Source organism: Tetrao urogallus (genome assembly GCF_951394365.1).
Source record: "Tetrao urogallus genome assembly, chromosome: 1".
Taxonomy (NCBI): domain Eukaryota; kingdom Metazoa; phylum Chordata; class Aves; order Galliformes; family Phasianidae; genus Tetrao; species Tetrao urogallus.
Window position 1 is genome coordinate 117,650,327 of NC_136813.1, and position 12,750 is coordinate 117,663,076.

Below are 12,750 nucleotides of genomic sequence, written 5' to 3' on the forward strand. Positions count from 1 at the left end.
TGTATCTCCTATACCTCTCAGTTATTTTTTCTTTTCTTATTGGCCAATGGATTAATACCTGTCTCAGAGCCTGGTGTGTCTGGAAGGGGTTTGGGTTTTTTGACCTCTTCTCAATTTACATGAGACCAGGACTGCTGGCAACAAATAGGAGTAACTTATCCCATGGAAAGGGGTCTTACAATGGGAGTTGGGAAGGTTTGTCGATAGAGCTTTAAACTAGGTATGAAAAAGGGTGGGGGTGTAACTTGGGTCACTAGTATGGAGCCTGTGTGTAATGTCCCAGTGCTCCCAGTGCTTGTGGGAGAGGGATTTGCTAGTAAGATCCCACAATCTTGTGCCCTGGTGAAGGACGAGGATGACTCACCTTCTTGTAGGAAGAACACAAGGGCTGCTGTGAGGCTGTTGGCTACAGAAACACCTAGGTATGGTGAAGAGGGAACTAGGGCTACTCCCACTCAAAAGGTGGCCCAGCTCACGTGCTTTTACACTAATGCACGCAGCATGGGTAATAAACAGGAGGAGCTGGAGGCCATCGTGTGGTTGGAAAGCTATCACAGCTAGAGTGCTGTGATGGATGGCTACTGACTTTTCAAAAGTGATAGACGAGGCAGGAAAGGTGATGGTGTAGCCCTCTGTGTTAAGAAAGAATGCTAATGTATGGAAATTAATGATGATGGTGATAGGGTTGAGAGCTTATGGGTCAGAATAAAAGCGAAGGCCAGTAAGACTGATATTATCATGGGAGTCTGCTACAAGCCACCCAACCAGGGTGAAGAGGTGGACAAGACACTTAATAGACAGTTGGGTGAAGTCTCAAGATCTCTACCCCTTGTTCTCATGGGGGACTTCAGCTTCCCAGACATCTGCTGGGTTTATAATACTGCAGACAGAGAACAGTCCCGGAGGTTCCTAGAGAGTGTGGGAGATAACTTCAACTGACTCAGCTGGTGAAGGAGCCAACAAGGGGAAGCAAAATCCTGGACCTCCTGTTTGTTAGCAAAGAAGGTCCTGTGGGGAATGTAAAGGTTGGAGGCCATCTGGGGCACAGTGATCACGAGGTGCTAGATTTCTCAGTCCTTGTTGAACCATGGAGGGGAGTCAGCAGAACTGCCGCCTTGGACTTCTGGAGGACAGACTTTAACCTCTTTAAGACCATGTTTGAGAGGGTTCCTTGGGAGGGAGTTTTGGAGGGCATGGGAGCCCAGGAGGGATGGGAATACTTTAAAGATGTAATTTTGAAGGTGCAGTAGCTGACCATCCCCAAGTCATGGAAGACAAGCTGATGGGCAAGGAGGCCAGGCTGGCTGAACAGAGACATTTGTCTGGAACTCAAGAGCAAAAGGAATGTTTATGGTCTCTGGAAGAGTGGGCAAGCTACTTATGATCTCATGATGATTACAAGTATATAGTGAAGCTGTGCAGGGATAAAATTAGAAAGACCAAAGCCCAGCTAGAACTGAACTTGGCCACTAAGGTAAAGGACAAAAATAAATATGTCCGTAAGTACTTCAACGGCAAGAGGAGAGCTAGGGGGAATCTCCATCCCTTATTGGATGCCAAGGGCAACACAGTGACCAAGGGTCAGGATAAGGCTGAGGTACTCAATGCTTTCTTTGCCTCAGTCTTTAATAGTAAGACTTGTTACTCACTGGGCACACAGAATAGATCCTGCATGATCCACAATGAGATGGTTTTGGACCTGCTCCAAAATCTGGACACTCACAGGTCCATGGGGCCAGATAGATTGCACCCTGGAGTGCTGAGGGAGTTGGCGGATGTGGTTGCCAAACTACTCTCCATCATTCTTTGGCAGTCCTGGCTAACCAGGAACGTCCTGGCTGACTGGAGACTGGCAAATGTGACACCCATCTACCGTCTATCCTGGTAGCTATCAGTCTCACCTTGATGCTGGGGAAGGTCAAAGAATGGATAATCTCAGGAAACATTATGGACCAATTAAAGGCCAACCATGGGATCAGCCCAGTCAGCATGGGTTTGTGAATGGTAGATCCTGTCTGACAAACCTGATTTCATTCTATGACAAGATCGCCTGCTTAGTGGATGAAGGTAAGGCTGTTGATGTGATCTACCTAGACTTCAGTAAAGCTTTTGACACCGTCCCCCACAACATCCTTGTGGAGAAGCTGGCTGCCCGTGATGTGAATGGGCATATGCTCAATTGGGTGAAACATTGGCTGGATGGCTGTGTCCAAAGAGTTGTGGCCATTGGAGTTAAATCCAGTTGGCGGCCAGTCACAAGTGCTGTCCCCCAGGATTTGGTATTTGGGCTGCTTCTATTTAACATCTTTATTAATGATCTTCAAGGGGGGATTGAGTGCACCCTTAGTAAGTTTGCAGATGACACCAAGATGGGAGGAAGTGTTGATTTGCCAGAGGGGAAAAGGCACTACAGAGGGACCTGGATGGACTGGATCAATGGGCCAAGGTAAACTGTATGAGTTTCAATAGGCCCAAGTGTTGGATCCTGCATTTCGGTCACGACAATAGCAGGCAACCCCCAGGCAACCCTACAGGCTTGGGGAGGAGTGGCTGGAAAGCTACCAGACAGAAAAGGATCTTGGTGTACTGATGGACAGTCAGCTGAATACGAGCCAGCAGTGTGCCCAGGTGGCCAAGAAGGCCAATGGCATCCTGGCTGGTATCAGGAACGATGTGGTGAGCAGGACTAGGGAAGTAATACTGTCCTGTACTCAGCACTGGTGAAGCCTCATCTTGAATACTGTGTTCAGTTTTGGGCACCTCAGAAAGGACATTGAGGTACTGTAGCAGGTCCAAAGAAGGACAACAACACTTGTAAAGGGCTTAGAGAATATGCCCTACAAGGAGTGACTGAAGGAACTGGGGCTGTTTAGTGTGGGGAAGAGGAGGCTGAGGGGAGATGTTATTGCTCTCTTTCAGTACCTGAAAGGGGCTTACAGCAAGAGTGAGGTTGGTCTCTTCTCACAGGTGACAGGACAAGGGAAAATGGCCTTATGCTGCACCAAGGGAGGTTTAGGTTGGATATTGGAAAAAACTTTACAGAAAGGGTTGTTAAGCACTGGAATAGGCTCCCCAGGGAGGTGGTTGAGTCACCATCCCTGAATGTGTTTAAAAAACATTTGGATGTGGTGCTCAGGGACACGATTTAGTGGAGGGTTGTTAGGATAGTATGGTTAGATTGTGGTTGGACTTGATCATCTTTAAGGTCTTTTCCAACCTGAGCCATTCTATGATGCTATGATTCTATGAAAAGGCAGGCAAATCACCAGCTCTCATTTCATACGCAGCAAAGACATTGGTATTTTGTTAAATAAAAAGAGATCAATATCTCTTTTAACTGAGGTCATTAACTGGTTTTGATTAAATGACAGTAATCTGGTCTTTATTTGAAGATCTTGTGAGATAGTCTGCCGTTTTTGCTGACAGGCAGCAAGGAAAATCCTCTTTACCATTGAGTATATTTTGTCTTATCTTACTTGGAACGTGCCTAAATTTAACTTGCAGCTGTTGGTTCTCCCTGTGCCTGTCTGTGCAGGTTGAAGTGCCACCAGTGCCGACACTTTGTGGTGTAATTAAGGGAAACAGTCATAGTAAGATCAGAGCAGTGTTTCAAAAACACCTCCCTAGAAGAGAATTTCTGAGCTTCCTAATCGGTCATTTAGCCCTGGATCACCTCCAGACTTTCCACACATATTTTTAAAAAGTGTGGGCACCTGCACTGTAGATGGTTTAACAGAGTTTTATGGTTCAATGGCATGGGAACAGTGTGGTGGTCTGGTACACAAGGAAATGCCACTAGCACTACTGAGCATCTTGTATTGATTGGTAATGTTCAGATGAAGAGAAGGAACTTCTCATGGCCCATGTAGATCTGAAGGATTCAGTCCACTTGCCATTTGCAACTCCCATTGACAATAACGTTAAATGGTATCTCCTGCTCCTAGCACTGAAAAGTACTGGGCTTACTATTCCTTCTTGCAGAGGCACACACTTTTGGCAGTGATTAATGCTGCTTTTTGGATATCTAACCTTTGCAATTTATGTGTTAGGCAGTAACTGATCTATACAATGCAAACTGTGATGCATATACAACTGTTATTTTTCTCTTCAGAATGTCATGCTGATTTACAAATTCAGTGGTTTGTTAAATCTGCACCAGTACTTTTATCAACCAAACATATTATTTCATCAAAGAATGAAGTTGGGTCTGTTTCTCGCAACTTTAAAAAAAAAAAAAAAGAAGAAATACTATGAGATTTACACTCTCTGGTAGATGGTTGTTGCCATCTAACACTCACATGTGTCATCCTGCTTTCTCTCTGAACGCTGGCACCACATGCTTTTCCAGTATCTTGGGATTTCCTGAATATTCTAATATACCTAAGTCAATTGAACCAGACACTTCCTCAGCCAAATCTTTTACGATGCTGAGATGCAAATGATCTCAGCCAATTGATCTAAAAATACTTAAGCTTAATAGTTACAGTTAAAAACACTCCTTATTTTGAAAATGCAATACATCCACATCTAATCTGAATACACAATTCTATTTATTTTTAAAAACATTTAATTTTGCCCGTATTTTTCACAACAGCAGAACCACAGACCTCTAATTTGTAAACTTAAATCTCAATTTTTTATTAAAAACTTTGTTGTAACTTTCCACGGGAGAACTTTCATCATCTTGTTCCGACTGCTGGACTTGCAATATAAGCAACTTGCTCAGTTTGAAGATTAACCAATTTTGCCTACACGTTTGCCTGGCTCTACAGTTAAAACACATGCACACACACGTACATAAGTATATTCCTTCATACCTTAAAACATTAAGAAAATACAGCTATATACATCTACAGCTATGTATCTATATACAATGTATGTTAATTCATTGCATAACTATTTACAGTTACATGTACACTTATTTATACAGACTCACACATGTATAGTAATATAAACACTCATCTATATGCAGCATCCCAGCAGAGCTGAGGCTGTCCATGTTGTTCTGAGGTGAAAGCACACTTTTCTGTTTCTCTTCTCATACTCCATTCTTGAATGGTTACTCAGATCCTCCAGCTGGGTAAGCCCTTCCCCTTCTGTACCATTATCTCTGTCAGTATTTAGACAAGACTGACTCTCCTGAGAAGGATGTGGAACAGGCTCCCAGGGCACTGGGCACAGCCCCAAGCTTCCAGAATTCAAGAGGCGTCTTGACAGTGCTCTGTCATATGGTTTGATTTTTTGGATGTTCCTGGTGTGGAGCCAGGAGCTGCACTCAATGATCCTTATGGGTCCCTTCCAAATCAGGGTATTGTATGATTCTATGATTCTAAAAGAAGAGAGACAGTGGAGGGCAGGTGGCTGACGTGAGAGTTCTCCTACTCTGAAGCTGTTAGAAGTTGCTCTGGCTTTGGTTCAGCTGAAAAGGAAAGAAATAAAGGAAAAAAAAACTAAGATTCATGAAGACCAAAGTGCACAGACCATCACCCCTGTGCAGAGATTCACCAGAAGGAAATGGAGAAGAGCACTTAAGCCCTGTCATGCCTCCAGCTATGGGATCATAGCCCTGCACACTGCAGAGCAGGGGAAGAAAGGGAGCAGCAGCCATAGCTCAGCCAGACCTCCACAGCCATGGCAATGAGCTGCCAGTGCCAGGAAGATGTTGCTTGTCCCATCTTCCACATTAGAGAAGTGGCTAGTGTTTAGCCTCTTACCTGCTCTTTTCCTTCTGAGCACAATGAAGAGGACAGAAATGAAAATGGCAGTGGCAATGGCCCCGCCTACCAATCCTTCCAATTCTGTGTGTTCTGTAGGGGAAGAGGAGTATCAGGGATGTCACATGCACTTCAGCAGCCAGTGATTGTCCCAGCTCATCAAACCCCCTGGCATCTGACAATACACATGCTCTCATCAGCTGTGACAGGAAACACACGCACTAGGGCCATTAACACAGGGCCAAATTATACTGGATAGATAGATATGATGTAACTTGTTAAATGACAGCATTGCTTGTTTTTCCCTGATGGGTCAGGAGAAAGGAGAGCAACCTCCCGCTGGGGAGGAGAGCAAGAACACTGACAGCACATCAACTCTAAAGGGAAGTAGCACTCTTTGCAGTGCTGAGACAACAGCTCCTCAGCAGCTTCAGCCTCCAGTTGAACAATGAGTCCAGCTGGGTGTCCAGCTCCTTGGGCATGGCTGTTCTTTTGTCTCCATCCAAGTGCTCTGTTTTTAGTCATAATATCTCTCATCCCTTGTAGGAAATGAGATAATTGCTGACTTAAAATCTTCAGACTAAGGGAGTGAAACAGAAGAGATGATGGGTACAAGGGGACACCAGGAGGAAAGCAGGTAGAAGCAGGCATGCGTGATGCACCCCAGAGATTTTAATCCTTTTGGTAAGTAATGAGGTAGCAGGAGGTGTGGGCCATGGGTGAAGAATATGTCACTTAACCTTGACACTCACCTGGTGCCTTCAGATGGGTGCTGATGGAGATGGGCACCTCCAGAGCCACATGTGAAACATGGCAGGTGTATGTGGCTGGAGCCTGTGCTGTGGCTGAAGTGACGCTGAGGTAGGAGGCGATGCTGTAGGTGCCATCTCGGCTTTGCCGGTGACTGGAGAAGCGTGTGTTTGAGAGGCTGATTTCTACCGCATCCTCAGGACTCTTCTGTGTCCAGCTCACCGAGATGTCCGTGGGGTAATAGCCAGCAATGTTGCAGGTCAGAGTAATGGTTTCATCTCTCTTGAATGACACCTCTGTTGGGAACACACGAACTCTTGGGGGCTCTGGAAGGAAATAGACAGGGAATTGACTGGGTCAGAAACTGAGCAGGGAACACAAATGGCATCTAGCTACAAGCTGCCTGTGACAGTGAGTATTGGAAGCAACAGGGTGACCTTTCAGTGCCTTCCTTACCAGCCACCAGCAACTGGATATTGTGTTGGACTTGGTGCTGTGCTGTCGACACCAAGCAGATGTACATCCCCTCATCATCCACAGTTGCTTCCTGCAAGGTAAGCGATGCATCCCCATTCCTCAGCAGCTGCTCCACATCTACGTGGAATTTTGGCTGCACTGTCGGGCCTGCATTCCCCACATGGTATTGGAAAAGGCTGCGACCACTGCCTCGGTGCTGCCTCCTCCACTCCAGGGAGGACAGTAGGAAGCCGGGAGCCAAGGCAAAGTGGCAGTCAAGGGTGATGGAGCTGCCAAGACGTGTGCGCAGGGAAGTGTTGTTTGATGATGATTGAAATTCCACTAGAAACAGAAAGGAGGATTAAAGGCAAGCAGTGAATTAAATCAAAGTGGGTAAAGAAGGCGTCCTCAACTGGGAGGTATGGGCAGTGACATCCTCATCCCAAGCAGGCCCCTTGTGTGATGCTTCGGGGGCCACATGGGCAGAATAGCTGGGAGGAAGCCAGCCCTGTGGGGTTATCAGGGTTGACAATCAAGTGGACACCAAGTACGTGCCGTGGTCTGGAAGGACAAAGCACTTGTTCAGAAGGCACCTGAACGTGGCTCTGGGCAACCTCCTGTGGATGTCCCTGCTTGAGCAGGGCTGGGATCCCAGGCCACCTGGTCACCTGTAGTCAGCAGAGTCCCCTCCTTGCTCATTGGAATCTTCAGCTTTGGATGCAGTATCACATCGTGTCCCCAATCCTTCTGGCTGCTGCAGCTGGATCCTCTGAGCAGCAGGGCAATGCCGATCCCGCTGGAGAGCCGAATGGTGGCTAGGAACCAGGAGGCAGGGCAGAGACCATTGCCCTCTTGCTGAAAATTATACGGGGAAAGCTCACAGCTCACCTCCTCCCCACTGCAATCCACATGCAGCAGGGCATCTGCGTACGGGATGGACACTAGCTGTGCTGTGAGGAGAGAGAAGAGATTTAATTGTCTGGATCTGAGAGGAAGACAGAGCAAGCTGATGAGATGAGAAACTCCATGCACTACAGTGTCAGTCAGAACACAGAAATGTAAGGCTAAGTTTATCAAATGGAGGTCTGTAAAGAATATGAGATCATGTTTGCTGTGGTTGCTTTACATCCCTTAGTCTGCTGGCTTCATTTCAGCCAGCACAGGGTTTACTGTGGGCAAAGGAAGCTGTTAGAAAAGGGGAGTAAGCAAAACAGATTCCCTCCAGCTGACTCAGTAATAAGTTGTATATATGAAGTAACCAGTAACGACTTGCAATGTTTATTCTTTTAGGGTCTGAACACTTTTTAATCAAAGCATGTAGGCATAAGCACCCTATGTGACCCCTGTAAGTGATCCGTGTGCTTCCCACTGACATCACTGGAAATTAACTCAGTGTCTGCAGTACGTGAAAAATCATAGAATCATAAAATATCCCAGGTTGGAAGGGACCCTTAAGGATCACTGAGTCCAACTCCCGGCTCCACACAAAACCACCCCAAATTCACACCCTATGTCTGAGAGAGATGTCCAAATGCTCCTTGAACTCCAGCAGCCTGTGCCAGGGCAGCATCACCCTTTGATGGAGAATCTTTTCCTGCTATCCAACCTGACCCTTTCGCAACTTCATGCCATTCCCTCAGGTTCTATAGCTTGTCACCAGAAAGAAGAGCTCAGAGCTGCCCCTCCACTCCCCGTGAGGAGCTGCAGGCTATCATGAGGCCACCCCTCGGCCTTCTCTGCCCTGGATGGAACAAAGCTCTTCACGTGTCTTCTCCTCCAGACCCTCCACCATCTTTTGTAGCCTTTCTTTGGCCACTCTCTAATATGTCTGTTTGGAACTGTGGTGCCCCAGTCTGTATCCAGTGCTTGAGGTGAGACCACACCAGTGCAGAGCAGAGCAGGACAATCACTTTCCTTGCTCAGCTGGCAGTGCTGGGCCTGGTGCATCTCAGGGTACAGCTGGGCTTCCTGGCTGCCTGTTGATGCATGTTCAGCTTGTTTTTGACCAAGACCCTGAAATCCCAAAAGCTGCACATGAGCCAGCAGTGTGCTCTTGCAGCCCATAAGGCCAGCGGTATCCTGAGCTGCGTTGAAAGAGGGGTGGCTAGAAGGGAGAAGGAGGTGATTGCCCTCCTCCACTCTGCCCTCGTGGAGACTCCATCTGGAGTACTGTGTCCAGGCCTGGGGCCCCCAGTGCAAGAAGGATGCAGACCTGGTGGAGTGGGTCCAGAGGAGGGGCATGAAGATGATCAGAGGACTGGAGCACCTCTCCTACAATTAAAGATCAAAGGAGTTGGGATTGTTTAGCTTGGAAAAGAGAAAGCTCCAGGAAGACCTCATTGCAATTTTCCAATATTTGAAAGGAGTTTACAAACAGGAGGGTGATCAACTTTTTATGCATGTAGATAGTGATAGGGCAAGGGGGGATGGATTTAAACTGAAAGAGGAGAGGTTCAGGTTAGATGTTAGGAAGAAACTCTTCACTCAGAAAGTGGTGAGGCACTGGAACAGGCTATGTAGAGAGGTAGTGGATGCCCCATCCTTGGAGGCATTCAAGGCCAGGTGTGATGAGTTCCTGGGCAGCCTGATCTAGTGAGTGGCAACCCTGCCCACAGCAGGGGGGTTGGAACTAGATGATCTTTGAAGTCCTTTCCAATCCAAGCCATTCTAAAATTCTAAATTTTACAATAATTTTCTCCGTAATTTTACTAGGCACTGAACTGAGCCTGACAGGCCTGTATTTACCAGGGTATTCTTTCTCATCCTTTTTGAAGGTTGGAGTGATTGCCAGCTTCCAGTCAACTGGGACATTTTCAGATTCCCAAGGCCTGTTTGTAGCATGCTGAACACACCCATGCCTTGTTCAATCGCATCCCAGCAGGAAAGCTTAGACCCATGCTAACCAACCCTGCTGGGCCTTCGATAAGCTTGTATATAAGCACTTGTTTGCATATAAGCATTGTGTGCAGCTAATTTGACCAGAGTGAAGTACAGGCTTGGGCCTTTGCTTTACTGTGTTTGTGAAGTTACACACAAAGCCAGGGCTATGGAGGAGGACTGCAGGCTGGCGCCCAGAAATGAAGTAAAAAGAGACAAGTACACACTGCTGACCTTCTGAGAGGGACAGTGCTACTTCATGCACGCTGACTAAGATACTAATATTGTTAGTAGTAATAAAAGGTTGGAGTGCTCTTTATGAATGCAATAATAAAACATAGAGCCATAATTTTCAAGATGTTATTGACAAAAGATTTTCCAGGAGACAACCTAGTATAAGCCCTGTAGAGGGGAGATGCAGCAGCAGGGTTTCTAGCCTTCCACAAAATTCCTTTCTTAAAGTCTTAATTGCTAAATGTAGGAGGTCATGCATAGAACTTTAGTGGCCATTCATGTAATAATAGAATAGTTTGGATTGGAAGAGACTTTAAATATCAGCTAGTACTGATCTTCAAAAATTAATTCAAAAATTAAAAATTTATGAAGGTTGCTACCTCACTGTGCTCACATCCACTGCTAGGTCTCCATAAACATTCAGCGGGTGTCAGTGAATGTCAGTGGGTGCCATTTTTTCCTCATGTAGAAATTAAATAACAAACTTTTGCTTCGTGCGCACTTCCATGTTTGTCATACTGCCCCTCTGCTGCCATCTGTCACACAGCAACAAAATGTAATGGAATACTGGTGGGAAGGCCCAGTTTCTACTGCTATACCATCAACATCCATCCGTGGGCCAGCATAATAAAACAGGAGACTTGAGGATTACTTGTTCAGCAGTCCTTGTAATTGTCTAAACTCCATTTAAAAGTTCTTTTGGAAAAGCCTGGGGCATGAGGAGGTAAAAATTCTGGAAGCAGCTCTGATGCCTCACTCACCTGAGGCTTCAAAGATGATGGGAGCAGAGGAGCTGTGGTCTTCCTGTGGGATCTCATAGTCGGTTACATCTCCCAGGGTGCCATCATCTGTGACGCTGAGTCCCCTCAGCACCAGGGTAGCTGGATGCTGGGAGCCACCAAAGGCTCTTGGCAATCCTCCTTCCCCCACGTAGGAGCAGCCAAGGACAACATCCACCCTGCGGATCTCAGGCACTGGTGTGGGGCCTTCCACTGTCCCTTAGAAGAAGGAAAAGAACTGTTTTAGTGCACAAGCTGCTTTAATCATAAAATTGTAGAATTGTTTGAATTTCCAAGGGAAGGACATTTAAACGTAACCTAACCCAACTCCCCAGCAATGAATAGGAGCACCTGCAGCTACATCAGGTTGCTCAGAGCCCCATCCAGCCTGACTTTGAGGGTCTCCAAGGATGGGACTTCCATCATGTCTCTGGGAAACCTGTCCCAGTGCCTCACCACCCTTACTGTCTTCCTTATACCTGATATAAAATTGCCCTCTTTTAGTTTTAAACAATTTTCCCTTGTCCTTTGACAACAGAACTGCTAAAGAGTCTGTTTCTTACTTTCTTACAGCCCACCTTCAGATAGCAGAAGGCTGCTATCAGGTCTCCTGGCAGCTTTCCCTTCCCCAGGCGCTGCAGCAGCAGCAGCATAAGCACAGCCCCAGCCAAGCCCCGGCTCACCTGCCAGCACAGCCAGCATGCAGCAGCACAGGATTAGCCCCAGGATCATACTGCCCCTAAGGAGGGGTCTTCTGCAGGCCAAAATGCTCGGAAAGCCTAGCTGGAACCAGGCCCTGCCCCAGGCTGCCAGAAGCACCATGCTTTTGATTTCACTTTCACTTTGGAGAAGCAGAAGGGAAACAATCCCAGCACCTCTAAGCCTGTTAACTCTTTCTTTACCAAGCACAAGGAACTTAGCAGGAGGGCTTAGGCAGTAGGAAAGCGGGATGGAGGAGAGCTTCCAGAGCTACAGGTTTTGCTGGGCCTCTTCCTAAGTGTCAGTGCCATGCCAGCCTTAACACTGTCCATCTGCATGCAGCCCCTTCTCTTCCAACTCATTGGGCACCCAGTGAAGGCTGTCACTTCTCTACAAGCCTGCTTTTCATAAGATTCCAGCTCTGTGAGAGGCTGGGATGTGAAGCTAGAGTTGTTCCTTTTTCCCTGTGGATCCTCCATGGAGTGCCTTACTTGCCAGCTGACAAGTCCACCCCAGCTGTCTGAAAGAAAAAAACATGGAAAAAACAGCCTGTGCACAGCATTAGTGAGAGAATGGGTGAGCTTTGGTGGCATTTTCAGGACTGCCTTTTTTCATGTCCTTTGCTGAGAGAAAATGTTAGGCACTGGGGGAAGTCTCTGATAATCATGACGGGGCTTAAGCCTATAAATCTTGATATGACAGGTAACAAATTCCTTCACAAAACAGTCACTGTGTCTGTGTGAATAGAAACAAAGTCATAGAAAAGGTTGTTGATGAAAAATACATTTGGAGCATGTGATCATAATTTGCTTACATATCAATTAAGCAGGAAGCTAAAAAAAAAACAGGCCTACTGAGTACTTGAAAATTTTGCTTCGAAATGGAAACAAACAAACGAAAAATCAAGGAAATAATAAAAGTCTTTAATATGGACTGTAATGGTGAAGAAACTGAATGTGAAAGAAGCCCAGGATTCTTCTGAGAGATGGTCAGTTGTTATGGCAATTGCACCCCAGAGCAAGAGCAAAAATCCCTCTGCAGCTACCTCAATCAACAGCCATGAGGCTACTGAATACATGTGACAGGTAAGGAAATTGATTGCCAAACAAAACACACCTTCAAATGTTTGCAGACATGATGTGATATTAATGTGGAAAATGAATTTTTAGAAAATAAATTTTTTTGTGTAAATAAATACCTGAATCAAAAAGGAGAAGGTGACTGTGCAAAGAAGATGGGGT

The 12,750-nt window shown here is 46.3% G+C and overlaps 1 protein-coding gene across 1 annotated transcript; it reads right to left on the minus strand.

Annotated features, from left to right (window-relative positions):
• Positions 1 to 5,378: 5,378 nt before the first annotated feature.
• Positions 5,379 to 11,632, minus strand: TAPBPL (TAP binding protein like; the record flags this gene model as incomplete). The annotated part of the gene is made up of 7 exons (XM_079549658.1): positions 5,379 to 5,419; positions 5,715 to 5,807; positions 6,467 to 6,790; positions 6,921 to 7,262; positions 7,589 to 7,870; positions 10,793 to 11,029; positions 11,494 to 11,632. 7 exons carry the CDS (start codon positions 11,630 to 11,632, stop codon positions 5,379 to 5,381), a joined length of 1,458 nt encoding a protein of 485 aa, XP_079405784.1.
• Between the last annotated feature and the right edge of the window lie 1,118 nt (positions 11,633 to 12,750).